This window comes from Talpa occidentalis, unplaced genomic scaffold (assembly GCF_014898055.3).
Source record: "Talpa occidentalis isolate TD23 unplaced genomic scaffold, MPIMG_talOcc4v2.1 talOcc4.7, whole genome shotgun sequence".
Lineage (NCBI taxonomy): Eukaryota > Metazoa > Chordata > Mammalia > Eulipotyphla > Talpidae > Talpa > Talpa occidentalis.
The window spans coordinates 55,980,410-56,007,482 of record NW_023605083.1 but is presented as its reverse complement, the minus strand read 5'-3'; the positions used below and the strand labels follow the sequence as shown (position 1 = coordinate 56,007,482).

General features: G+C 43.0%; 1 protein-coding gene across 2 annotated transcripts; it reads left to right on the top strand.

The window, feature by feature from the left end:
- Positions 1-797: 797 nt before the first annotated feature.
- On the top strand, positions 798-13,862 carry PGAP4 (post-GPI attachment to proteins GalNAc transferase 4). 2 transcript variants are annotated; one of them, XM_037493838.2, is made up of 2 exons: positions 798-992; positions 12,051-13,862. In XM_037493838.2, the coding sequence occupies exon 2, from the start codon at positions 12,122-12,124 to the stop codon at positions 13,331-13,333; it is 1,212 nt and encodes a 403-aa protein (XP_037349735.1). In that variant the 5' UTR covers positions 798-992; positions 12,051-12,121; the 3' UTR covers positions 13,334-13,862. The 2 variants fall into 2 exon arrangements, with proteins under 2 accessions (XP_037349735.1, XP_037349736.1); XM_037493839.1 differs by lacking the exon at positions 798-992 and adding an exon at positions 1,174-1,329.
- Positions 13,863-27,073: the final 13,211 nt, after the last annotated feature.

The following is a 27,073-nucleotide window of genomic DNA, read 5'->3' as shown; positions in this document are numbered from 1 at the left end:
GGCACACACAAAAGGTTAATAAAAGGTTTATTTACAAGGGAAAAGGAAATAAGGAAAATGTACAACTCAGGGAGAAAATAGGGAAATAAAGTCTTTAATGTGTCCTACCCGATCTGCCGACCTGGAAACCCAAAAAGCACTCTCAGAGCTGGCCGGATGCTGCGAGCTGGCGGAGAGCCAAAATGGGGGACCCCTCCAAAGCCCACGTGTCTGGCTTTATACCAACCTGGCTGCTTAACCCCACCCTCAGGTCCCAGCCCCCTTCCCTTTGGTGGTGATGGGATTTGGAGTTCCCAGTGTCTTGATGGCTTTGGCCTGGGTGGGGGTGGAGTCCACAAAGCCTGTATGGGATTAGCTTTAGGACATCCTTTTCCCCCTAACAGTTAGACAAAACCGTTCTGTGTTTTAAGAAATGCTCACATTTCTGACTTTTGGAATAAGGGTTGCACTTGGTAAATCATCTCAAATCTTGCACTATTTGCAAATTGGGGGCGATACTCTAACCTACAAGAGTGAAACGAGCGCTAGAGGAATGTAAGGCACCCGATACAAGGACTAGCACGGTTGAGGATTAGGGGGTGGACGTGGCGGCAGCTTATTTTTATTCTGGGCAAAAACAAATGCCTCCAGCAGAGAACACCATTTGATGGCCAGCTGTGGCTGCAAACAGCGACCAGCATCCCGGCGTCCTCGACCTGAGCCTGCCGTTCTCTCTCTGTCCGTCAGTTGGCGCCTCTTGCCGTCCCGCCTTTGGGGGCTGCGGTGGCTCCGCAGCTCGCAGGTCACATGGCCTGCGCGAGCTGGGGGACCCCGCCACGGAGCTGCGCCGTGGAAAGGGATGAGGCTGCTCGCGCCCGAACCGCACCGGGCCCGCTTCTCCCGGGCTTCGGGGTCCTGCGGTGGCTCCCCCAGGAGGATGAGGCGCCCAGCCTAGGCGACTCTGCAGGCGGCCCTCGGCGGGCGCAGGGCACGGACCTGGCAGCCCCCACCCGGTAGGTTTCCTTTGGCACCGTGGCTGGAGCGCCCACCCGCAGAGACCCCAGACCGAGGGGCGAGGATCCGGGGCGCCGCGGCCGGCGGGGAGCGAGCAGCTGCAGGGGCCTGGGCTGCCCGGGAAGGCCAGGCTCCCCGGCCGTGCGCTCTAGCCTGGCGGCGGCCGCTTCCTGCCGGAGGACTGCGGGGACCCCAGAAGGGCGTCCCCCGCGCGGCCCGTGTGGGCGTCAGCGAAGGGATGGAGAGTCGGGGCCAGGGCGCCTCCCCACCTCTCTCCTGCTTTGGTTACGCCTTGAGGCCGACAGGAAGGCGCCAGCGGGGCGCGTGTGAGCCCAGGTAAGACTCCCCCGCTCCTGCGCAGCCTGGCGGGGCCGAGCAGTCCAAGGACTGGTCCCCTAATGGCCGCCCGAGCGCCGCGAGGGCCGCCCGGGGCGCGCACTGGACGCGCTGCTGCAGCGTTGGGATTCCCCTCGCGGCCCGGGACTCGGGAAGGGCGAACCCGCAGAGGAGGCGCCCTTCCCTCCTTGCTCCAGGAAAGACCAGTCAAGGGGAGCCATAGCGGTGAGGGAGCCCCAGAACCTCCACACACGATGGGGAAACTGAGGCCCTAGCGCCGCGGGTACTGCCCAAGGTCAGCGGCCGGCGCGGGATCCGGACTCCGCTTTGCTTCTTCCCTTCTCTTTCCGAGAGCGATAGTTAGGACCACGCAGCTGGGCTCCCGGGTGGGCCCTGCGCGCGGGTGTTGGGGTGCGCATTGCTCATCCAGTGTCTGGGGCGAGCGATGCTGCAGGGTGGGCGTGATCCAGGCACCCCCTGCCCCGCCTTTCTCTGGGGGGCACCCGCAAGGCGGCTCCAATGATGATCTCACTATGCGGATCATTAGCAAAACCTGCAGGTATGTGTGGGCACAAGTGTATTTTCCCAGGAGAACTAAACCGTGTTAAGGGGAAATATCTTTTTTAGGGGCGCATTTCTAGAGGGCACTGCATCAGGTACTTTAGAAGTCCAGAGGAGAAAACTATGCGTGTCTCACCTAACATTCTTAACATTATTAGGATTTTTTAAGGAAAGTATTAGTCTTATTACAAAGCATCCTGGAAAAAAATGTTCCGGAGGAAAATAAAGATCAAACTTTATCTTCTAGATTATTGAGATTTTCTGGGTATTTTCTTAAAATGTTCTCTGCATCCACACCTTTCAACCAGTAACATTAACAAAAATGACGTCTTATTTCAGTTTGCTTGTCTGATTACCCCAGAGGAATCAACACACCTTTTCCTCTGTGTATTGACCTTTTGTATTTGTGTGGGTGAATTGATTATTTCTTTTGTGCGGTTTTCAATTGGAGTGTCTTTCTGTTTCTAATTTTTAAGTACTCTATATATTGCACGTTAAAGTAGTTTTTCCGTCATAAAGTGCACAGTCTTTCCCAATTTGCTTAGTGTTTGTCAGTTTTTCATCTTTACCATATAGAAGTTTGCTGTTTTAGTTTAGTCAAATCTATTACTGTTTTTGTTTATGGATTTTACTTGAGAATCTTACTAAGACAGGCCTTTCGTATCCCAAATTTAAATAAATATTAACCTGTGTTTTCTTGAGGTATGCTTAAGTTTGCATTAAGAACTTTTTAAGTGGAATTTATTCTAGTTTACATTGTAGAGAACTAATTTACTTTTCCTGAATGGTTAGCCAGTTGCTGGAAAACCATTAAGTCCATTTTTTACCCCTGATTTAAATTGCTACAACTGATGACATATAATTATTGTATGTTTTATTTGTTTGCATCTATTTATCAGTGTATGTTGGTGTCAGTTCCATGTCAGTATTTTAATTACTGAAATTTTATAATAGGTTTAATACCTGGTAGGTAGATTCTTTTCAGTGTCATTGTTTTCCTGACTTAAAACATCAATTTTATTAAGATATCGTTTATATGCAATAAAATGCACTATTTTAATGTATATTTCAGTGAGTTTTGTCAAATGTGTGCACCCATGTCACCAACATCACAGTCAGAACTACGTAACACTGTGTAAACTCCATGTCTTCCTTGCACAGGGGCGGTGCTTATCTTCCCTATATCCTTGCACTGCCACTGAAGAGCAGATCCTCATGTTTTTTATTATTACTACTTACAAATAATCTTTAGAATACTTTGGTCAAGTTAACCAACTTCTCTCCAGTCCACCAAAACTAATAGAATCATTTTTAAATTTCGATTGCATTTTTGATAACAAAGGTTGTGATATACATCCCAATGCCTGGCCCAAGACTCAGTATTTAATGGATCTAATGGTTACTAAAGATACAAGTAATACATACTGTTTGCACATGTGTAGAAAGCAAAACACAAACCACCAGCCCCCACACCTTTCGTCTCTCCTCTAAATTTCATTTCATATTAAAAATAAAATGATCACGGGGTGTACACTTTCCTACAATTTGCATTAACATGGTTGTATTTTTCACTTAGAGACTTTCAGTCTGCTTGGGTTGCTTTTACAAATTATCATAGACTGGGTGGCTTAAACAGTAGAAATGTGTCTGCCTCATAATTCTGGAGGCTGGAAAGCGGAAATCTGAGTGCCAGCATAGCTGGGATTGGTGAGGACACTTCCTGGTTTACAGATGGCTGCCTTCTGACTAGCAGAGAACAGGAGAGCAGAGAAAAGGAATAAGCTCTCTTTTAAAAACTCTACTCCTATCACTGGCTTGACTTAATCACCTTTTAAATACCCTCTCTCCAATACCATTACATTGGGAATTAGGGTTTTAATATATGAATTTTGGGAGACACAAACATTCAGTACAGAGAGACCTAAGACTTTTTTAATGTCAGTATATTTAAAATTGTTTGGTTTTTTAATTTTTTTTTTTTTCAGTATCCCTGTATCATCCCCTTCAGTGATCATTTAAAAATATGTCCCCTGTTTCTTGGCATTTCCTTTCCCTATAGTAGTTTTCCCTGCCCTGCCCAGCCCTCCCCTCTGTTCCTTTCCTCCACCTTTTTCTCTCTCCTTTACTATTACAAACAAAACTGCCAAATTGCCATGAACATTCCTTGCGTATCTTTGGTAGCATGTGTTGGCATTTCTGCAGATAGAGTCCCAGAAATATGATTTCTATGTCAAAGGGAAAGCACATATAAAAACTTACAGAAACTATTTCAACTTTTTCCCCAAAAAAGTTTTCACCAGTTTATATGAAAGTGCCAGTTTGTACAATTGGACCATTCTCTCTGGGCCGTGTTAAATAAAAATTAATTTTGGGAAAAAGAACCTGTTTGGGAAATGTTATTTTTTTCCACTTGTTCAAGAATTTTTGAGTACTTTTCAGTAGAATTTTCTAATATGGATGTATATTGTGCACATTTCTTAAATTTATTCCTAGGTTATATTAGCTGCCGCACCTCCCCACCCCCTTTGACTGTTAAATCTTTTAAACTGTTAAATAATTTGGTGGGTTTTTTTGAGGGGGGGTGTGAAGTGTTGTCTAGATGCCTGTTATACCTCCAACGTCTAGCTCCTCACTTAAAACGATTGTTTCCTTATTTATAATTTGTCTTAATTGATCTTCCATTGTAAATGGGGTGTTCAAGTCCTCTAGTATTACTGTTATCAATATCTCTCTTAAGTTCTGTTATTGCCTTTTGTGTCTTGGTACCTCATCTTTCAGTACTTATATATTTATGACGTTATTTCTTCTTGCTGTATTAAAAGCTTAGTCATAAAATAGTGTCCTCTATGAGATTAAGTATAGTTCTTTGGATTCTTTTTTTTTTTTTTTTTTTTTGCCATTTGCTGTTTTCCAGCCTTTAACACTAAGTCTGTGCATGTTTTTGTTGGTAAGGTGATTTTCATGTCAACAGCAGGAGGTTAAACTTTGTTTTGAAATGCATTCAGCTACTCTACATTTTTTGACTGGTGAGTTCAGGCCATTTACATTTAAAATGGCTTTTAAAAATAAATGCCTATTGCCTTTTTGTTATGGTTTTTGTTGTTAGTTTGTTTTGTTTTGGGTTTATCTTTTTTATTTTTGAGGGCTTCCTGTTTTAAGTTCCATTTTCATTGTCTTATTTCTATCATTATCCTAGTTTTATTATTTTTTGTTTGCAGTTTCTACTGGGGTTAGTATTTGGTGGCTTATATGAAAACATTTAACATAGCTATATCTATATCCATATATGTGTGTATATATAATATTACATACTATTTTTATATACTAATTCTGTTATCAGCCACCTTCTGAAAGTCTTACCTTTTCTGATGGTTTTTCAGCTGATTTTCTTAGGTTCCCAATCTGTACAGTGACAGAATGACATACTGGTTGACAATGTGGCTTCTGGAACCATGGGTTCAAGTTTTGCCACCCGCTTAAAATCTTTGTTACCCTTAGGTATAAATTAATTGTGCCTTAGTTTTTCAGTTATAAAATGGACTTAATAACCATATTTCACATAGGCTTTTTAGGATAAACAAGATGCTTAGAGCAATACCTGACACATAAGAAGCACTTGGCAAACATTAACTAATAAGTTGCTCTCTGAACATTATGTGACCAAGCTCTTTTATTACTACTAATTTTATAGCTGTGACACATCAAGGTCACAGGGCTCGACTATGGTTGATTTTTTTTTAAAGATTTATTTATTTATGTATACAAGAGCTGGGCTGTTGACCAAAGGTAGGGGGCGGGGAGGGAGGGGTGGTGAGAGGAATCACCAGAGACAGAGTGGGGAGCAGATTACGTGAACTGACTGAAATATACTGCTGAAAGGAGCAGTGGGTGAGACGGGAGAGGTCTGCTGCCATGTGGGTTAGCTCCCTGGGGTGGGGGATTGAACTCTTGCTGGCAAATAGCTTCACAGAGCTGAGACTTAACCCCTTGTAACACCAAGGAGGCCAGGCTATGGTTGATTCTTAACAAACTTTGAACCTCTTCTATACATAAAGGTCTATGCTGGGTTTATGAAGGAAAGCAAAGATAAGTCAGACTGAATCCACTAACAAGGAATTTGTAAGTCCAACAGGCACTTAAATCAAGGGCCATGAGTGAAATATGGAAAACAGTAGGCATCAAAAACCATGGGCTTTAGAATATTTCCTGTGTATGAATTGCCTGCTTTCAACATGGTAGTATCTATTTTTTCATTGAAATGGGATTAGTTCCATTTGCTATTTGAGAATTGCTATTTTGATCAGAAGAAATAGATATAAACATCTAATTTAGAAGTTGGGTATATTGTAGGAGCTTAATAAGTGGTAGCCATAGATAGAAATAGTCTCAAATAGAAAAGGATAAATAAGTGTCCCAAGAGAAAAGTTCATATAAAGAACCATATAAAGGTACATGAGTTTCTGTCACACTTGCCAGAAGGGAGAGAGGATCAGGAGCCTAAAAGCAGGGCCGCCCTGGTGGCACAGGGGTTAAAGACAGCTCTATCAAGCTATAACCAGCCACTGAAGCAGGAATTCGATCCCCTGGCTGCCTAGGGAACGAACCAGGGAGCTGCCTAGGGAGCTGACTTCTCCTGTCTGGTCTGTCTGCTGCGCCCCTCAGCAGTGTATTTCAGTAGATCCATCTGTTCTGTTCCCCACTCTGTCTTTGGTGAATCCTCTCACCCCCTGCACCTCTGGCCTGCACCCCAGCTCTTATATGCCTAAATAAATCTTTGAGGGGGGAAAGCCTAAAAGCAACAACATGGGGTGCTTGAATAAGACTTTCATTTCCTTAATTTCTGCGACTCATAAATAATGGAATCTAAGGAAAAATACCCTACTTGCTTTATAAACACAGCTTAAAGAAAGTCCTCTTCCTCTCCCTCTACCTGGAACATACAAGCCTCCTTTGTACAGAAATGTCAAGACCAGCCCTGTAAGCCTGCTAGGCTCCTGACAATATTTGTGGACTTGTCATTCATATGATAGGTAATACTAGGTGTGGGTGTCTCTGACCATCAGGGCTTTGTTGGTGGGCATGGTGTGGTAACATACATCTGTAGAGGTGCGAACCTATACTCCTAAAACACAAAATGTTGTAAACCAACGTTATGTCAGTAAGGGCCTCCCCGGTGGCGCAGCGGTTGAGCGCTGGGTTGCGAAGCTGCCCGCAGCCTCTGCAGTGCTGGTTCGATCCCCGGCTGTTCCCCGGCCACCGGAGGAGGGTCCCACATGGCGCGCAGACCTCTCCTGCCACCCACTGCTCCCCTCAGCAGTGTACCTTGGTCCTTCTGCCTGCTCTGCTCCCCGCTCTGGCTCTGGTGAATTCTCTCACCCTCCTGTGCTTCTGACTGTACCCAGTGCTTGTATAAATAAATAAATAAATCTTTAAAAAAAAAAATGACTTCTGTTTAAAAAAAAAAAAAAAAGTAAACATAATTTAAAAATAAAATTTTAAAAAAGAAACAAAGTATATTCTCCATATACTTCATATTCCATGAAAGTATATTCTCACAAAAAACAGCAACCAAACCAAGGGCTAACAGAGAATCTAACATATTCCTGTTACAGATAAAATTACTGGGAAACCAGATTTTTTCAAGAACAATTATCAAAATTATGTAGAATCACAAAAGGCCCCAAATAGCTAAAACAATCCTCAGAGAAAAGAAAAATGGAGGTATCACACTTCTGACATCAAACAATATTACACAGCAGCAGTAATCAAAACAACACGGTACTGGAGCAAAAACAGAAACTCAGGCCAGTAGAGGTAAATCCGAACAAATATTGACAGGGAATCTTTGACAAAGGAACTGTGGCCATACAACAGATAAAAGGTAGTCTCTTTAATAAATGGTGCTAGGGTGCTCGCTTCGGCAGCACATACACTAAAATAATAAATGGTACTAGGAAACATGGATACCCACTAGGAAAAAAATGAAACAAGACATGTATTGAATTCCATTTAATTAAAAATGGATTAAAGGGCCTCCCCTGGTGACACAGGCGGTTGAGCGCCCTGCTGTGAAGCTGTCTGCAGCCTCTGCAGCGCCAGTTCCATCCTGGCCACTGGAAGAGGGTCCCACATGGTGTGGCAGACCTCTCCTGTCTCGCCCACTGCTCCCCTCAGCAGTGTGTTTCAGTCAGTCAGCCTTTTCTGTTCCCCACTCTGTCTCTGGTAGATCCTCTCACCCTCCGGCACATCTGGCCTGTACTCCGGTTCTTGTATAAATAAATAAATAAATCTTTTTAAAAAAATGGATTAAAGACCTAGATATAAAAACTGAAACCATGAAGTACTTGAAAGAAAATATAGGGGACACACTACAGGACATCTACCACAAAGATGTATTTGGGACAAGTGGGACTACATTAAACGTGAAAGCTTTTGTACCACAAAAGAAACCATCACAAAAACAAAAAAGCAAAAATATTTTCATACAGTGCACCTGATAGAGGTCTGGCCTCCAAACTTTACAGAGTTCTTATGTAATCCAACAACAAAGAAACAAACAAAAACCCAATTAAAAAAAAAAAAGTTTAGGACCAAGGACCTATGTTTTCTTTTCTCAAGAAGACATTCAGAAAGCCTATAGACATATGAAAAATTGTTCAACTTTACTAATTATAAGGAAATGCAAATTAAAACCACATTAAGATATCACCTTACCCCTGTGAAAATGGCCCATATAAAAAAGAATGGAATTAATAAATGTTGGTGAGGTTGTGGTAAAAAAAAAAAATTCCAGAGCATCCAACAATACCTCTATTAGGTATTTATCCAAATAATATAAAAACTCTTGTTACAAAAAGATCTAGCTACACCTGTGTATATAGCAGCACTGTTCACAATTGCCAAATCATGGAACCAACCCAAGTGCTCTTCAATAGACAAATGGATAGAGAAATTGTGGAATATATACTCAATGGAATAGTACACATCTGTGAAGAAAGATGAAATGGTGGGACAAAGTGGATGGACCTTCAAATGATTATGTTGAGTGACATCAGTCAAAAAGTAAAAGGTGTCAGATGGTTTCAGTCAGCTGTGGTCTATAAATACCCAAGAAATATTCACATGCAAGGTACAGTAAGAATACATCTTGAACTCAGCAAAAAGAATATAATGGTTACCAGGGGAAGGGAGAAGAGAGGAAGGTACTTGAGGTATGGTCATGGGTAGTTTGATGGAGGGTGAAAAAAAATTTCACTCTCCAAAAGGTCAAAAACTCAACCAGAAGTGTCATATATACACTATTGTTTTGCCAATTGTTTATACTCCATGAAAAAAAAGAAAATGTTCTTCAGGGCCTCCCTGGTGGCGCAAAGGGTTAAACTGCAACCTGTGAGGCTATCCGTGGCCACTGCAGCAGGAGTTCAATCCCCAGCCAGGGAGCTACCCACATGGCGCAGCAGATCTCTCCTGACTTGCCTGCTGCTCCCCTTAGCAGTGTATTTCAGTAGATCTGCTTGTTCTATACCCCACTCTGTCTCAGGTGAATCCTCTCACCACCCACACCTCTGGCCTGTCCCCCAGTTCTTGTATGCATAAATAAATAATTTTTTAAGTTAATGTAGTTTATTTATTTATTTATTTTTAGATGATTTATTTATTTATTTATACATACAAGCACTGGGTACAGTCAGAAGCGTGGGAGGGTGAGAGAATTCATCAGAGCCAGAGTGGGGAGCAGAGCAGGCAGAAGGACCGAAGTACACTGCTGAGGGGAGCAGCGGGCTGCAGGAGAGGTCTGCGCACCATGTGGGACCCTCCTCCGGTGGCTGGGGAGCAGCCGGGGATCAAACCAGCGCTGCAGAGGCTGCGGGCAGCTTCATAACCCAGCGCTTAATTGCTGCGCCACCGGGGAGGCCCTAAATAATTTTTTCTTTTAAAAAGAAAATGTTCTTCACAGTTAGGAAATGAAGACTGATATGCCAACATGTATAGAAATAAAAGAGGGCATTTTAATTAAGTTTGGTTTGTACAGTCATTTCTTTCTAAAGGTATTTGTAATGTGAGATTTAAAAGCGAAATCAAGTTCAAATAAGTTGAACAAACAAAAGGTGAGTTATTGGTGTTAATATGTACTTCTACAAGGAGACTGAAGAAAACTGAAATCTGTGTTTGATTTTATGAAACAGTTACTGAAACCAAATGTTTCACCTTTGAAAGATTCATTTAAAGCAAAATGGAACATATAAATACTTAACATATTTATACCAATTATAAATGTATTTTCTTTGTCATCAAAACATTTTTTTGTTTGATCTAAGCAAGGCAAAATATTTATCTTGCTACATTAATATCTGTCTTTTTCCACAAGACATGAAATTGATCCTCATAATTCACTCATATATGTCACTTTATTTATAGGACTACCTTCTGAAACTTTTACTCTTCAGACTTAAATGCTATTTATTTCTCAGAAAAAATCACGATATAAATTGTTTCAGTTTTATATAATCTGTTATATTGTTCAATAAATGATTTATACATATTTTAAAAAAAATGGTGGGAAGGTGATATTTACATTAAATATATTGAAACTTTTATTTTCTATAAGTCGGTACCTTTAAGTCAAAAGTTACAAATAGTACCTAAGCTACTTAGTTCCCCTCTTCCAAGGCAAAGTCACCAGTCTCTTTTTTATATCCTTCCAGAGATAGCCTATGTACATGCATACATATATCTATAAAACCTAGAATGTTTGTGTATATTTCCCCCCTTTTTCCACAAATTATAGCATGCAATACATACTTTTCTATTTCTTCTTTGGCCCAATTCAAAGGAGACAGGTAATGCAATTTCTCAGTAATGGCTCCCAGCTTCACTTTAAAATGACTTCACAAATGTCCCTTTTCACAGTAAGAAGGAGAGAACATGGATATGAGAGACTTGGCACTGGTACATTTGCCATCTTTTCAAAAAGGCAGTTTTCTTCCAAATGAGTACAAACTTTATGATGCTTCTTAGTTAAGAGCTTACCTGCTAAGCTATAGATACCATTCATTTTACATTGACTTTATTGGTATCATACTGACTTGGTCCTTTTAATTCTGTTTTTTGATGCTAGTCTGTTTGCCCTCAGTTCATTAAGTTTACCTACTCTTTAACAGATCACTTACTTTGAACATATGGAAGTATTTTAATGGCATTTTTACTTGGCGTTATTTTGATCAGAAACACATTTACTCCTTGTATTAGCCCCATGAGATAGATATGTCATTATCTGTCTTAGAGGTAAGGACGCAAGAGTGGACAAGTGAAGTGACTGTCCACCGAGTGTCCACTCTGGGATTCACACCAGCGGTGCCCCTCCTCGGGCCTGTGCTCAGAACCGTCTCTTTTTGCCTTTCTGGACCAGCTTAGAGCCTGTCTCTTTTGTCTTTATATCTGCTTACCCTTGCCGAAAATCTACTCATGGATCTTCCTTCAGATAGTTCCTCTGTCCCCAAAGTCTAGGACTCTAGATTGCTTTCACTGGTTCCTATAGTTGTTCTGTAAAATATAAAATGGAACTATAGCCAGGATTAAATTATTATGCACCTGTAGGTGTTAGAAAAATTAGAGATTAGAGAAAGAGTAGAAAAATATGAAGGAAAGATCTTGACAAAGACATTTCAGGGAATGCTAAATAGTTCTTGACTTGCGTGGGATGTACAGATAAAAACAAGTTTTTAGCAATTACTATGCATGTTTATTCAACAAGTATTTACTTGCACTTATGTTGGAATTTATTTGGAATATGTATTTCTTCTGTGCCTTGCCATTTTGCATCTATTTTAAGAACCCATCTCTATGTTGCTGTTGAATTGAAATAATGATCTTCTAACCTACCTGGTAGTTTTCTGGTACATTGTAAACCTAACTAAGCCCAACAGGCATGAAAACTTTGTTGGATAGATACACCAAGTTTTCATTACTCATAGAAGTAATAAAAGAATCCCAGAGGTCATGAACAGATACAACCAAAGAATTGTATACTAGAGAAAATACTTCCAAGTCTCTAGTTGGCTGCACAGCCAGGGTTAGAATTTCTGGTCTGGAGTGTGTTGAGCTCTGTCCCTGGGGCTTTTTAAGTCCTCTTGACCATTCTCTATCTCCTTTCTCTTTAGGTCTGACTCACACTGATGTGCATTCCAGGATGCTTTGTTCTTGGGATCAGACCTGACCAGAAGTTGACCTCATGAGTACATCAACCTCTCCAGCGGCCATGCTGCTCCGGAGGCTGAGGCGGCTCTCCTGGGGCAGCACTGCCGTCCAGCTCTTTATCTTAACAGTGGTGACGTTTGGCCTGCTGGCCCCTCTGGCCTGTCACCGTCTTCTGCACTCTTACTTCTACCTGCGCCATTGGCATCTGAACCAAATGAGCCAGGAGTTCCTGCAGCAGAGCTTGAAAGAGGGTGAGGCTGCCCTCCACTACTTTGAGGAGCTGCCCTCTGCCAATGGCTCGGTGCCCATTGTCTGGCAGGCCACCCCCCGCCCCTGGCTGGTCATCACCATCATCACTGTGGACAGGCAGCCTGGCTTCCACTACGTCTTGCAGGTGGTGTCCCAGTTCCACCGGCTCCTTCAGCAGTGCGGCCCCCAGTGCGAGGGGCACCAGCTCTTCCTGTGCAATGTGGAGCGTAGTGTGAGCCATTTTGATGCCAAGCTGCTGTCCAAGTACGTCCCTGTGGCCAACCGCTACGAGGGCACTGAGGACGATTATGGCGACGACCCTTCCACCAACTCATTTGAGAAAGAGAAGCAGGACTATGTCTATTGCCTGGAATCCTCCCTGCAGACTTACAACCCGGACTATGTTCTGATGGTGGAAGACGATGCCGTTCCAGAAGAGCAGATCTTCCCAGTATTGGAGCACCTTCTTCGGGCTCGCTTCTCTGAGCCACACCTCAAAGATGCCCTGTATTTAAAGCTCTATCACCCCGAGCGGCTGCAGCACTACGTCAACCCCGAGCCCATGCGGATCCTGGAGTGGGTCGGTGTGGGCATGTTGCTGGGGCCCTTGCTCACCTGGATATACATGCGGTTTGCCAGCCGGCCAGGGTTCAGCTGGCCGGTCATGCTCTTCTTCTCCCTCTACAGCATGGGGCTGGTCGAACTGGTGGGCCGGCACTATTTCCTGGAGCTGCGACGCCTGAGTCCCTCCTTGTACAGCGTGGTCCCCGCCTCCGAGTGCTGCACCCCGGCCATGCTCTTCCCGGCCTCTGCAGCCCGCCGGACCCTCACCTACCTGTCCCAGGTGTACTGCCACAAGGGCTTTGGCAAGGACACGGCACTGTACTCACTGTTGAAGGCCAAGGGGGAACGGGCCTATGTGGTGGAGCCCAACCTCGTGAAACACATCGGCCTTTTCTCCAGCCTCCGGTACAACTTTCACCCCAGTCTGCTCTAGTGTGCTGAGAAATGCCTTGGTGAAATCGGCCACTTCGTGGAGATTCCAGTGTCGAGTTCGTTTGTTTCGGACGTGGTTGCTGGCAGACATCTGAGTGTCCAAGGTTCTAGGGGTGTGGGCACTGGGACAGCCGAGGCTCACTGAAGTCAAGAAGCCTGGCTTTGCTGGCCCTCTGGCCAGGGCAGCGGCCCCCTCCCCCCACACAGCCACACTGCCTCACGTGGTCAGCTCTACACAGCCAAGGGGCATTTAAATACCGGTTATATTCTCCAGTTGTTTCCAACTCTGCTTTGTGATAGAGTTTGTGACTGTAAAAATATATTGTGCGCAGTGATACGACGGTTGTAGGGTTTTAATTTGATGAAAATTGAGATCTTTTTGAATGATTTCTGTCTCGCTGGGCATGACAGTGGATATATGTTTAGAGTATATGTCCAAGATGGCAAGACCCTGTTGATAGATTCCATTTGTTTCCTTGACCTGGTGTAATAAAAGCTGATAAAAGCCGTGCAATGCCTGGCATCTTGGAGGCAGGTGATCTGGCTTCTGTTCCCCAACACTTTCTTTTCCACACACCTGTAGTGCACTGATAATCTGCGTCATTAGCGAGAACTTTCAGGCATGGCAAGATCTGGAAGCACCTCTGAATCGTCTAAGCCAGATTGTTTATGTTCAGTAGTGATTTAAATGTTGACGATTTCACAATCATATTCTGATTCACTGAAAATTGGACACTGCAGAGTGACAAAAATAGGTGAGCTCGTTATTAATCGTCTGTTCTTTTCCCCTAACTTTGCTGGTAACTATTCACCCTCATTTCATTTTCTTCTAGGTGGCATGATGTCATAGTAGAAAAGTCATGGACAGTGAAGTCAGAAGACCTGACTTCTTGCTTCAGATCTCTGCCATGTCCTCATGGTGTGAATTTGAGCAAGTCTTACCCATCACTGAGTCATAGTTTCTTCACTTGTAAAACTGGGACTGTGATAGCCACCTTTTAAAGTTGCCTTGAGGATGAAATGACAGAATATGCTTGATCCATAGGGGATAATGAGCACATATTAGTTCTTTTCTCTCCTGTAAGAAGTATACAGAACTCAAGTGTATTTTGGATTAAGATACTAGCGATACATTTTAAAAAGTATGAGGTGAGGCAAGGGCTGACATCTATGAAGCAGCTGTTCCAGGCTAATCAGTGTTAGAGTAAAAGCTGATTTTTCATTGTAACATTCGAAGGGTCTGCAGCTCAGCTTTCGCCTCACCAAAAATAAGAAGTGTTCATTTAAACCAGAAATGACCCAAGACTCCTGACCCAAGACTAGCATCTGAAAATTACCTTTCTCAAAAATTACAATAAATGTCCTTGGACGAGATTCAACAAGTCCCTCTGTGAGGAGGGGTGATTAGAGTCCCAGCAGCAGTCCAGTTTGTTTCGGTGCCAAGTCTCCCTTTTTTTTTTTTCCAATTCCCATAGTGATCTTCTGTGTTGGGATCTGCCCAAGAATAGAGGGAGGACATGGAGTTCATCTCCACCCTTTACAGATGAGCAAACTGAAGCTCAGAGATGTTAAATGTCCTCTTCAGGTCCACAGACCTAAACAGTAGCAAAGCCAGGACTGAACCATCACTCTTCTGACTTCTAGCCCTGCATGTTTTTCTTAATCCCCTTCATTTTATAAATATCTGTGTCGTCACATCCTCTTATGTAAAATCTGATTGTAACTTGGACTAAATATTGTCTCTGTAAACTAAGATGGTAGCAACTCATTATCATGTTGGTCTCTCTGGACACTCAGGCATCAGTATTCTGTGTTGTGTTGTTACATTGAGCTGTTCTCTATCTCCCTGGAATGTCAAAGTGGACAGAGCTACCAGCTGGCCTGTTGCGATGTTCAGATTCTACTCCTCCGCCTCTCCTCTCCCAGTAATTCGTGCACCTCCATATTTGAGATCTGAACCTAGACCTAGATCCTCACTACAGTTTGGTTACATTATTGATTGGATCTCCTCATGAAAATGATTTATCCAATGACAGGAGAGCTGCATCTAAGCTAGCCAGGGAATCGTTGCTGGTTTACATTTCTGCTCTTTCTAATTCAGTTATCTATTGCATGCAGAAGACCCTCCCCTGATGCCTTCATTTTGGATGGTGAAGGCCATCTTTGCCTTGTCTAATTTCTCTACACACTAAGATGTCTTCTCCCGTGGATCCTAGCTAGAGTCTGCAGACCTTGGACACGTGCAGATGCAGGCTCAGTTCTGCCTTTTTATCCCCACCCACTTCTAGATCTTCCTCTCTTTTGTCCCTTCTTCCTAAAGTCTTAATTTTTGTACATTGTCCTTGATTAGGACAGCTGACAGTTTCACACCAAAGCTGAAGTGGCTCACTTTGTCCTAAGCAAGGGGCCAGCAAAGGAAGGAACAATGTTCCCAGGAGGTGAAGGTCTCTAATAGTCTGCTCGCCTTTCAGCCTTTCTAGTCAGACCTAAGAAGGCCCCTACTGTGACTGAGTGTATTTGCATTGACTTATCAGTTCAAATAAAGGCACCTGCTGTGCTGAGGCATTCCGAGAAGACTTTGGTCATTTTCCCTTCTGTAGATGGATGAATTTTTCTGATGTGGCAAATGGTGTCGAACACACTCACACTCATATTTACATCATTGTGGAGTCCTAGAAGTATGAAATTCATAACTGGTTTTGTTGTATTTCTTAAATGGAAACATTTGAATTGCGCATTTTTAAAAACTTGTTTTAAGGGAAAAAATGATGAGAATACAGCAGTGCAACCATAGAACACAAATAGGATTAATCTAATGATATGATTGCTTTCATTTCCCTTGGATACCTTTCTAATTTGGGAGAATTTATTTATTCGGGAGCTTAATTTGGGTAGAGAGGCATTCTAATTGGAGGTGATTATGGTGTGATTTTTATACATACCGTGATGTGCTGTGAGTTACAGTAACATGATATAAAATTGGATAATTTTAAATCACATGAGCCACTTCGATATTTTTATTCAAACTACAATGATTTTGCTGAGAAATGCTTATTAACCGGCACTGTTATTTGAGATTATATTTCATCTCTGGTAAACCTTTGGGGCTGTGTCAAAGACAGTTGGAAAATAATTAGTCCTGATGGCAAAATGTACTTAATATATTAGAACTGCAGAAGACATGTGGACATGTGCTATCCCTTGCAGGTCTCCCCAGTACTTGGGCTGCAGCATTGCTGTGAATCACCGTTCTGTAATGAATGGGATTTTTTTAGTTAGAATTTAACAGTTTTTCTTGATCTAACAACTTACACAGACATACAGAAGAATGAACAGATTTTTAAAAATCACCTATGTTAACATAAAGGGGTCATGACAGTGAAAATCCAAAAGCAAATGATGACTGTATCAGTAAACATAATGGATGGCATAAGTATGTAGGACAGGGTTAACTTTAAGACGGCAGAAAGATGATGAGGGGAAAGGAAAAAAGATATAGAGTGAGGCAGCAGGTCTCACATTTGTCACTTTTTTTTTTTTAAGATTTATCTATTTATACAAGAACTGTATCTATTTATTTATCTATTTATGCAAGTCAGGGGCATGGGAGGGTGAGAGGTTTCATCAGAGACAGAGTGGGGAGCAGAACAGGCAGATGGACTGAAGACACTGCTGAGGGGAGCAGCGGGCAAGACAGGAGAGGTCTGCTTTGCCACGTGGGTTTCTTCCTGGCCGGCCGGGGGATTAGCTAGTGCTGCAGAGGCTGCGGATTGCCTCACAGTGCGGTGCTCAACCCTTGCACCACCAGGGAGGCCCTTTAAAAGACCTGATATACTCTTTTTTTTTTTTTTGAGATTTATTTATTTATACAAGAACTGGGGTACAGGTCAGAGGTGTGGGAGGGTGAGAGGATTCACCAGAGACAGAGTGGGGAGCAGAACAGGCAGATCCACTGAAATACACTGCTGAGGGGAGCAGTGGGCGAGGCAGGAGAGGTCTGCTGTGCCATGTGGGTATCTCCCTGGCCGGCCGGGAATCAAACCCACGCTGCAGAGGCTGTGGAGAGCTTCACAGCACTGCACTCAACCCTCTGCGCCACCAGGGGAGGCCCACATTTGTCACTGTTCTTGTGTGTCTCCAATTCCCTCACATAACATCTTTTATGTAGGCCCCACAGTTATGAACACTTGATAGGAACAGCCTATGGAGAATACAGAGGAAATAAACAATGGCTAGTCAATGTTCCGAATGAACAATTCATTAGTTTGCTAAGACCTGGCTTCCCATTACATTTAGAATAAAATTCAAATTCCTTCATTTTCACCCAGGCCACATAAAAACTCTGCCCTCATCATGTCTCACCCTCCCACTCTGGTTCTCCAAGCTCTAACCACTGGCTTCCTTTCAGTTCCTTGAAATGCTACTTTGGTTCTCACTGCGAGGTCTCTGCACAGTCTTGTTCTCTGTCTGAAATTCCTTCCCTTGACTGAATTTCCCTGTAACTCAGGTTTCAACTCAGTTTTAATCCCCATAAAGAATTTCCATCTGTCTACTTCTTCCCTATCCCTAGTTCACATATCATGTTTGGGTTTTTCCTTCCATTTCCCCCCAACATTCCCTAATCCCCACCACCACACACACACAATAGAAACTCCATATTAAAAGGGGTTTTCTACTGTATCCCCTGAGCTGAGTCTAGAACATTTCCAACACATAGGGGATGGCAGAGAAGCAGAGGAGGGAGAAAGGAAGAGTCAGTGAAGTAATCTACAGTGGTGCTGTCTGCAGAAAGAGGAATACTGAAAGGAAAAATGGGCTAGGGAAGAAAATTCAAACAGAGTGGGGTCCAAGTGGTGAGGGCTGGTTAGGAAAGTACAGTTTCACCCCTGTAGAAAGCTTTTTACATGCACTGCAAGCAGAAGGAATAGCAAATGCCAAGAGCTTTTCACACCTCCAAGTAGCTACGTTTTTCTTTGTTGTTACAGATTTGTTTTCAGGGTGTGTGTGTGGGGCGAGTGTTGAGGGTGGGGTCCCTGTGTGTTACTTTTAGGGGAAGACTGGGTTTTTCTCCTTTCAGGCTGCAACTGCTGTATCTACCTGGTGTTGCCAGTGGGAATCATCTAGACATGAATGCCACCCACAGTGGTTCCAGCTTATCCTAGGACTTTTGGGTAAGAAGACTGGAAAGAGGTGAAAGCTCTATTCTGTGCCAATGAAGTTATATCAGAGAAGGGTGAGGTGGTTTAAGCCTCACTGTGTACCTCGGGGGGACAGAGGTCTTTCTGTGGGAAAACATTATACCACTTAACATAAACCAAAAAAGAGGTACACATTCCCAGAGACTGGAAGGGAGGGACAGGAAAGTCTTTGTAAGGGGCATTTTTCTGGCACCTGACTTTTCATGTCTTAGATTTTGTTTGTATAGCTTTGTTTCAATGTGGAAAGTTGCGTTCTCTCAAAACACTGCACAGGCAACATGTTAGACAAAGAATGTAGCTCAACAACAACTTTGTCTTTGTCTTTACCCAGAAAACAACACAAACCCTGCCATTGCTGTGACCCAGGGGCCTGGTGCTTGTACAGCCCGCAGCTCAAATTTCTGAAAACACAACCGATCTGTGTAGCTTTCTTTTTAGCAACGTGTTTAGGCAATTACTCCTAGTCCTTCTCAACCACACTCCCTTATTGGCCCCAACACTTACAGGATCATTAGCCAGCTGAGCTTCAGCCAGAGAAGCTTGGCTTCTTCCTAGCTCCTCCTCCAGTGAGGTTTATGATAAAGAAGATAGGATTGTATCTTCGTCCTGGAATATACACATAAAATCTATACATGAACAAGAAAATGAAAAGGATCATTCAAAATCATAGTTCATGTATTATTCAGAAAAGCACTTCATCAAATAAGTTAACCATAAGCAAATCTAAATTTAATGGTTTATCCTAGTCTTGATAAACACCTAAATCATATTCAGATTATTCAAGCTTTTTTCTCTTTTAGTTCAGCTCAGTTGCTAGCTGAAATGTACCAATCTACAGAAACACTGTCATATTTCAAACAGGAAGGGCTTTGAAGAGATAAGAATCACATGGTCTTTCATTTTACCAGTAAACACCAGGGAAAGAAAAGAACTGTTTCATCCTAAGTAACCCCTTATTATCACACTTTAACGTTAATCCTCACACTAAGGCAGACACATTAACATTCAGAATTGCATCTCAGAAACCTTTTAGGACAAATCATTTCTGTCCTTAAAAAAAAAAAAGGCGCCTGGTGTCATGTCTCAAATATCAATTTACATTTATTGATGCCTATGGGGCAGACAGCTACTGTGCTGAGACCCAAAGATGAGTGGAAAGACGCCAACGACTTTGGCGTCCTATGGGGAGTTAGTGGTAAGTTCTGGGATGTTGTCTATAAATTACCCCAAAGTCCCAGGACTCTAAATTAATCCCATCTTTCTCAACACCTCTACAACCTCTTTAAAAAAATTTTTTAAATTGAGTTAACATTGGTTTTCAACACCGTGTATGACTTACAGGGCCAGGATCACACCCCTCAGGTAGATATTATCACACCACATCCACCAGGGCACCCAGAATCTTCCTGCACAGTCCATTGTGCCCCCTCCCCTGCAGCCTCTTGTCTTGAAGGCGATGACAATGTGGGCCACAAAGCACAAAGGAAACGTTTGGCACAAACATGCATTTGTAGTGGACCGCCAAAGGACTCTGCTTGTCCGCAAACAACCGCACCTTGTTGGCAGCAACTCACCACACCTTTCTCAAAAAAGGATTAAAAAAAAGCCGCACCCAACCTGTGTTAGTGCCCATCCCATCTTGCCAACAAAAGGTGGTTGAGCCTTCAATGGGAGAAGGATTATGAAGTCCTCCCTCCCTTGAGGGGAGAACTAAAGCTTCCCTGCTATTTCATTGCCCTTCCCGAGTCTGTGGCCTTGGCTTTTCTTGTGTAAAGCCACTTCTTTCTTTGACTCATAGTTTCCAAAGCTGGCTACAAGTTAGATCCTATCCTGAAATTCTCCTGTCCTCGTGGTTGATGGTAACACCTGCCATGGTTTGCAACTGAGTAAATGTAGGGTCAGGGCGGGACACAGTGCAGGTTTTCTATGATCCAGCAGACCAGGTAAAGGAGTCAGAGTCCTCAGTGGTTTTTTTGCAGGTCTTTTATTAAGATTTACCAGGCATATGGAAGGCAGGGGTGCTGGGGGCCGGTAGGCTGGCAGGCCTTCCAGCCCCCAGCAGGTCTTCACTCTGGGCTCTCCGGCCTTCTCTCGGCTTCTGCTTCTCTTGCTTCTCTCTCGGCTTCTGCTGGCGTCCCGTGACGCTTCCCTTAAAAGCCCAGTCTCAGCCCAGGTGAATCCCATCTACCTATGCCCACACCCTACTCCAGGTGCCCGCCATCAGGCATGCATTCAGGACCTCAAGGATCCATCATCTATCCTGATGGCGGGAGGGCAGAAAAGCCTGACATTTTTTCCTTATCCTACAGTAAACTTCTTTGAACTATGAGGAATGAACAAAGGGTCATGTATTTCTTCTACTTATTATCATTGCTGTTACCATATGGATGTCTCCAAGCCTGGAGACTGATCTCTTTTTAAAATTAAAAAAAAAAAAAAATTCAATACCTGTTGCATTGAAAGGGGGTGTTGGTCAAAGCCCTAAGACTGGCTGTCAGGACACCCTACCAAGCTACAGCTCCACAAGCTACAATATTTCTTAATTCATAACCATCATGATGACTGAGCTACTGTAATCCCTGCCATGGACGAGTCCTCCATAGGAATGAAAGAAGAGGAACGACCCACAACTATACGGGAAGACCTGAGTGTTCAGCAAATAGAATTATTAACTGATTAGAGAGCATTCTTGAGCTAATAGCTTCTAATTATCACTAGTCCCAAAAGGATCCTCTGTCTGGCAATTGTAAGCCAGTGAATACAATATCCAGGTGCAGTAAAGCAGAGCAAGAACTGATGGCTTGACAGCAATGGAGAAGGTGGGACTGGTGTTCCAAAGCACCTTCCCACTGGGTGGGGAGAGAGAGACTTTTAAAATAAACAAGAGAAAGTTGTGGTTAGGGACTAAGGAAATTTGGGTGAATCTTATATGTGCCTCTTCTCTTTGAACAAGCAGGCTCTTCCTGGCTAGCTGTGCATCTTCAAGCTGGCTCTGGCTGGCTTTGCAGCTGGACCTCTGAACAGCAGCAGGTTCCACTGAGAATAGAATAATGTGTACTCAAGTCTCAGAGACGTGTTAACTGTTTCCGTTTTTTTGTATGTTTGTCTTTGTGTGATAACCCTGCAGGGGCAACATAAGCACTCACCAGTAATGAGATCAAGTGTAGTTTATATACTCTTGATTTCTGCAATTCTGATTTCACTTGCCAAGATGGGACAACTCTAGTGAAAGGGGTTGGGGAATAATATTATCCATTTACTCCAAAAGAGATGCTTTTTACATTCTCATGTATTGGGAAAGTATGCTGTAGATTTTGCAGCTTCATTTCAGTGCATGTAGGACAGATAGCTGACCTAGGATATATTCAGCTGCAAGTATCAGTTGGTGCTTAAGCCAAATTTGTACTTAACGGTCTAGGGAGAAATCTGCAGAGGTCAGTCTCAACAATGTCCACAAGAACCTGGGCTTCGTCTGTCTTTCTGTTCAACCATCTTCGGCTGCCTCAAGGTTACTGCAGCTTCAAATATCAAGTCCTCCAAGGGCTTCAAAGCAGGAAAGAAAGGACTGGGGTAAAACTTATCTCCTGTGAAGTTCTGTGTTTTTTCCCTCCGGGAAGAACAATTTCAGGAAGTCTCCATGCAGAACTCATTGACCAGATACGGGCCACAGGTCTACTCCTAGGCCAGTCACAGCAGGGGGAATGGGATAAGCTGAATCCCAGTCCATTCTTGTCCTGCTTGGGTAGGGTCCTCTTTTCCTTGACCTCAAAGGCTCTATACAGGGATTTTGAAATGGGGCTTTTGGTAGCCAGGAAGAACAGCTATATGGATGGTTCCATGGGCAGCAGGGGCTGCCCTTTTGCTGGGGACAGTGATGAAGATTTTATTTTATTATTTTTTTTTAAAGATTTATTTATTTGTTTATACAAGCACTGGGTACAGACAGAAGCGCAGGAGGGTGAGAGAATTCACCAGAGCCAGAGCGGGGAGCAGAGCAGGCAGAAGGACCGAAGTACACTGCTGAGGGGAGCAGCGGGCGGCAGGAGAGGTCTGCGCGCCATGCGGGACCCTCCTCTGGTGGCCGGGGAGCAGCCAGGGATCGAACCAGCACTGCAGAGGCTGCGGGCAGCTTCGCAACCCAGCGCTCAACCGCTGCACCACTGGGGAGGCCCGTGATGAAGATTTTAAAATACTCTTTCTGCTCTTGACATTTAATAGGATATTTAGAAATTGAAACAACTTGGAGATTTTTTTTATTGAGATTTATTTAACCAGATAGTCACAAGGTAGCTACTGCTACAAGATTGATTTGGCGTGTCAAAGGGATTTTGAGAGGCTTAGCTTGTCAGATTCCCAGAGGCCCATAGATTGCATTTTCCTTCTGATATGAAAGGACATCTGAACAGACAACTGAACATGAAACAATAAGATCATTGTTGCTAGTTTCAAGGAAGTACAGATATTTAAACTCACATCGGTCATTTACCAGTTAGCAATAGAAGGTTGTGCTTTCTACCTATTATTGAACTGTCCTGAGTTACTGTTTTGGAGCTCGTGAAGGGCTTTTTATTCTTTTCCAAACCCACAATTTCAAAAAGAGCTCCCATTAAACATGCTGCACATTTCTGAAACTCACTTTGGTATGTGAACCTCATTCTGCCCCCATTAGAAAGCATTTTCCTGTCTGTATTCAGTTTTAAGAGAAAACTGTGAAGTTAAAGTCAAACTGTGTTCACCTAGAAAATGAAATATCCCTGGAAGTTTAGAGGTGAGTTTCATATAATTGCTAGGGTGACCCTTAAAGTTCTAGCCATTTGAGCAATGTTTGACAGTTTGCAAGAAAGGAATAAGGATGAAGAACTACAATTAATTATGCCAATTAGAATCAGCATTGTGAGCACTTCCAGTAAAAGACATCCCAAAACCCAGTCAGTTCATATATAAGACTTCATTTCTCATCAGCCTGTGGATAAAGGTAAGGTCCTGTTACTATTAACCAATGTGTACCTTCATTTATTGACACACACTTCTCCACCTGCTAAAAGTCCCAGAAATTTCTTGGAGTCTCCAAAAAGCACCTTAATATGACATTCATGCTCATAAAGCAGTTTGCGGGCTGCAACCGTGACACAGTGTCTCTCTTTTCTTTGCTGTTCTGGCTCCATACTGCCTGCAAGGTGGCTCTGAAGAGCCTCTCTCCTGCCCCTCCCTGCCTGTGCCAAGGTTAGCATATGTGAGTGCTTATCCAACAATTAGTTCACCAGGCCATGTTAGTCCATAGTGTAACAAGAACAAATGCCAGTGTGTCAAAGGCTTATCATGTCCAAGTTATGTTTCTCACTGCACAATATTTTAGCAAACATCCAAGCAAACCTTTAGGGCAACTATTTTCTATGTAGCAACTCAGCAAGTAGGCAGGAAAGTTTCCCAGTCCCAGAGTTGCCCCATAAGGAGCAGGAACCCCTCCACACCCACCCCAAGACTATTTAAGTCCAAATAGGACTTAAAGAACTTGTTTTATGGTCACCACCAGGTCTTCTCTGCTTCAGTCTGCAAATGGCCACAGCCATGGCCCTACTCAATTGCAAGATGGCCAAAAAGTGAAGAGAGGTCTTCCTTGGATGGGGCGGGAGGGTTGATGTTCCATTCTCTCTCTTGTTTTTCCTTTTTCATGCCAAATTCACATTCACCCTCTTTTCCCAAGCCTTTTCTGAGAAACTGACTCATTCACGGCCATATCACAAAATCACAGCCTAGTGCCTAGAACCTAGGAATGTGTTAATGAGTGGGTGGGTGGATCCGCGGGTGAGTGGATGATGGCGTCCTCCCTACCTACAGAAGAAACCCAAAGGGAATCTGTTTCTACTTTCTATTTATCCTCTGGATGTTTGTCATGCTGATCCTACTCACAGTCCTTTTGACTTGTTTTTCCTCTTTTGTACAGTTTTTCTTCTTTTGGGGTCTCCCTTTGGACTGGGATCTGGCTTAGGATTAATTATGGGATGGTCAGGGTTTCAGGTTAGGGATTGAAAACTTTTCAGGGAATTTTAATTGAGGAAGGTGGCCATGTGAACAATAACCAAAAGGAATGTAAAATGCCTTTGTATTAACTGATAGGTAAGCACCCAGTTGTCGCCCAGTGCAGAGACCTTTGATTAACCAAATCAGACTGTGCTATTTGGGCCTGGGAAGCTAGGAAAGGCCTCCATCACGTCTCTCACTCAGGAGTGATGGAAAGAAGAGAGCATTTCAGCAGACACATGCTGCGAGAGGAGAGACGGGCTATGGCCTGTCTGTGCTACCACGGAAGACTGCAGTTGCAAAAGAGGGAAGGAACACCAGTTTACAAACACCAACCTCAAGTAAAACATGTTTTTGCAATGGTCATGTGCTCCGAACACTTGAGTAATTTCTCCTTTCTGGGGAAAAACTAGTCAGAGGGGTGGACAGAAGGTTTAGGGGCAGCACATATGCCCCTGCCCTGCAGGTCAGGCTGGGGGTGGGGGGGTGGGGGGTGGGAGGAGAGCTGGCTGGAGCTCTCCACCAAGCCTCCCTTGTCACGTGACTAGCTCTTTACTATTCTTCACTTGGGATTCTGTTTCCTTTCCCTTTGCCCATGCCCTTCAGTCATTTACTCAGGATCACACTGATTCCACTCCCAAACCCACCTTAAGCTGGTGTTCTCATTCTGTTACATCTGCTTGCTGAAAAGACACGTTGAAACTCTGAGTTTATTACTGCACTTCTGTATAAAGCTCATTTTTAGTACAAAATTTGCTATAGGTTAGCACTAGCATATGGATAAACTTTTTTTTGCCTACTTCTGAATTGCTAATATCTGCTTCATAATTGAAAATTCTGGGTGACCTTATCACAAGGAATAAACTATAGCTAGACTGCTGCTTCCTTCCCTAGGGCCACCATATCAACATATTTGCTATAAAGTAACAAAAAAATTCACTCATTGGGGTGATGGATGTGTTCAGTATCTCAGTATCTTGACTGTAGTGATGGTTTCTTGGGTGTATACATATGTCAAAATGTCAAATGTCATTCTTTACAAATGTACAGTTTATTCAAAGTCAATAGTGTTGTTATTTGAAAAAGGCTTACACATTTGGGTTTTTGTACCAGCTAAAATGAATGAAAGGGTTTATGTCTTTTCGTTAAAAGTCAAACTGCTCTCTAAACACTCTTACAAGAATGTAGGTCAACAGAAGCCATCAGACTATCTTCAGTCTCCTTACATTAGAGCATGCAAATGGAAACATTAATAGACTATAAAATTATATGAGATAAATTATTAATTAAATATATGAAATAGGGAAATTTCTTCTCTAAAATATGACGGCTGCAGCAAATAAATTTTAGAAAATGTCTAAATCAAGTTTTTATGATTCAAGAGGACTTCAAACCTACAAATCACATAACATGAAACCTTAATGAAAAACTTAAATAAAAAATAAAATGAAATTATCTAAATATATCTGTTGGTTATAATGAGTTTGGTAAGTATGTCTCAGTCCCTAGTTTCTAAACCCTGTCCTACCACCTCAGCAAAGGCTAACCCCTACACTATATGCATAAGCAACAAGTTATGGAAAAATCACCCCTAAAATCTTGATGTCATCTGTCTTGTGAGTTGGACTAGGCCTGTGACTTGTGCCTAGATGAGGTATCTTCCTACCAAAACTTTCGAATGGGAGTAGGATCCTGAATCCTGCCAGTGAACCGGTTACATGGAAGCAAAAAGAGATGCAATTTAGTTGGAAACATCTAAAAAGAGAGATCCCCAAGACCAAGACGCTTGGAAGCATTTATGGTTAAGTCAGTTTTAGTTAAGCTCTCTGTTCCCTTCGCTCCAGAAATGCTGATTCTTTTCAGACTTCAGAGGAGAAAGCCGTGAGCTCCCCCTAGAGGACAGAGTATGTACCTGCCTTTCCCCATATTGTGCTAAGGACCTGCTTAACAGAATCTTCCTCTTCAAGAGGCTTTGGAGACTCCTTTATTGCCTGCACTTATTACATTATATTATTAGTTATAGCCCTCTCTCCTTTGCATGTGTGATCCCTAAAGGAAAATGGGATATGTCACCCCCCCAGAATGCCACTTTGACATAAAGATTCTTTTGAATTAAAGGTTCTTAAAAGACTACAGATGCAAGAAGGGCTCTCTGAACTTCCCTTTTATTCTTGAAAGCAGGCTATGAAACTCCCATGTGAAAAGTGTCCTCGCCATGCCAAGAAGGAAGAAACGTTCTTATCAGCAGAGGCTGATTACGAGGTTAAGAAAAAAAGTGTACAAACAGACCTTGTTAAACTCACTTCTCCATCATTAACTGGTCTTGGTCTTGTCACCTTTTCACAATTTACTACTCTTGTCCGATGTGGTTGATAAGCTTTCTGTTCTGACCCCTTCTTTAGCTCTTTGTTTTCCTGTGAGGCCTCCCATGTACATGCAGAAATCAACATATGTGTCTTTTGTTTACCCATCATAGGTTGACTTGAATTCTCAGGTTCAGCTAAAGACCCTAAAAGGGTCAA

Excerpts from the sequence above, each read along its gene's own strand:
- PGAP4 (XM_037493838.2), top strand. The coding sequence starts at position 12,122 with ATGAGTACATCAACCTCTCCAGCGGCCATGCTGCTCCGGAGGCTGAGG.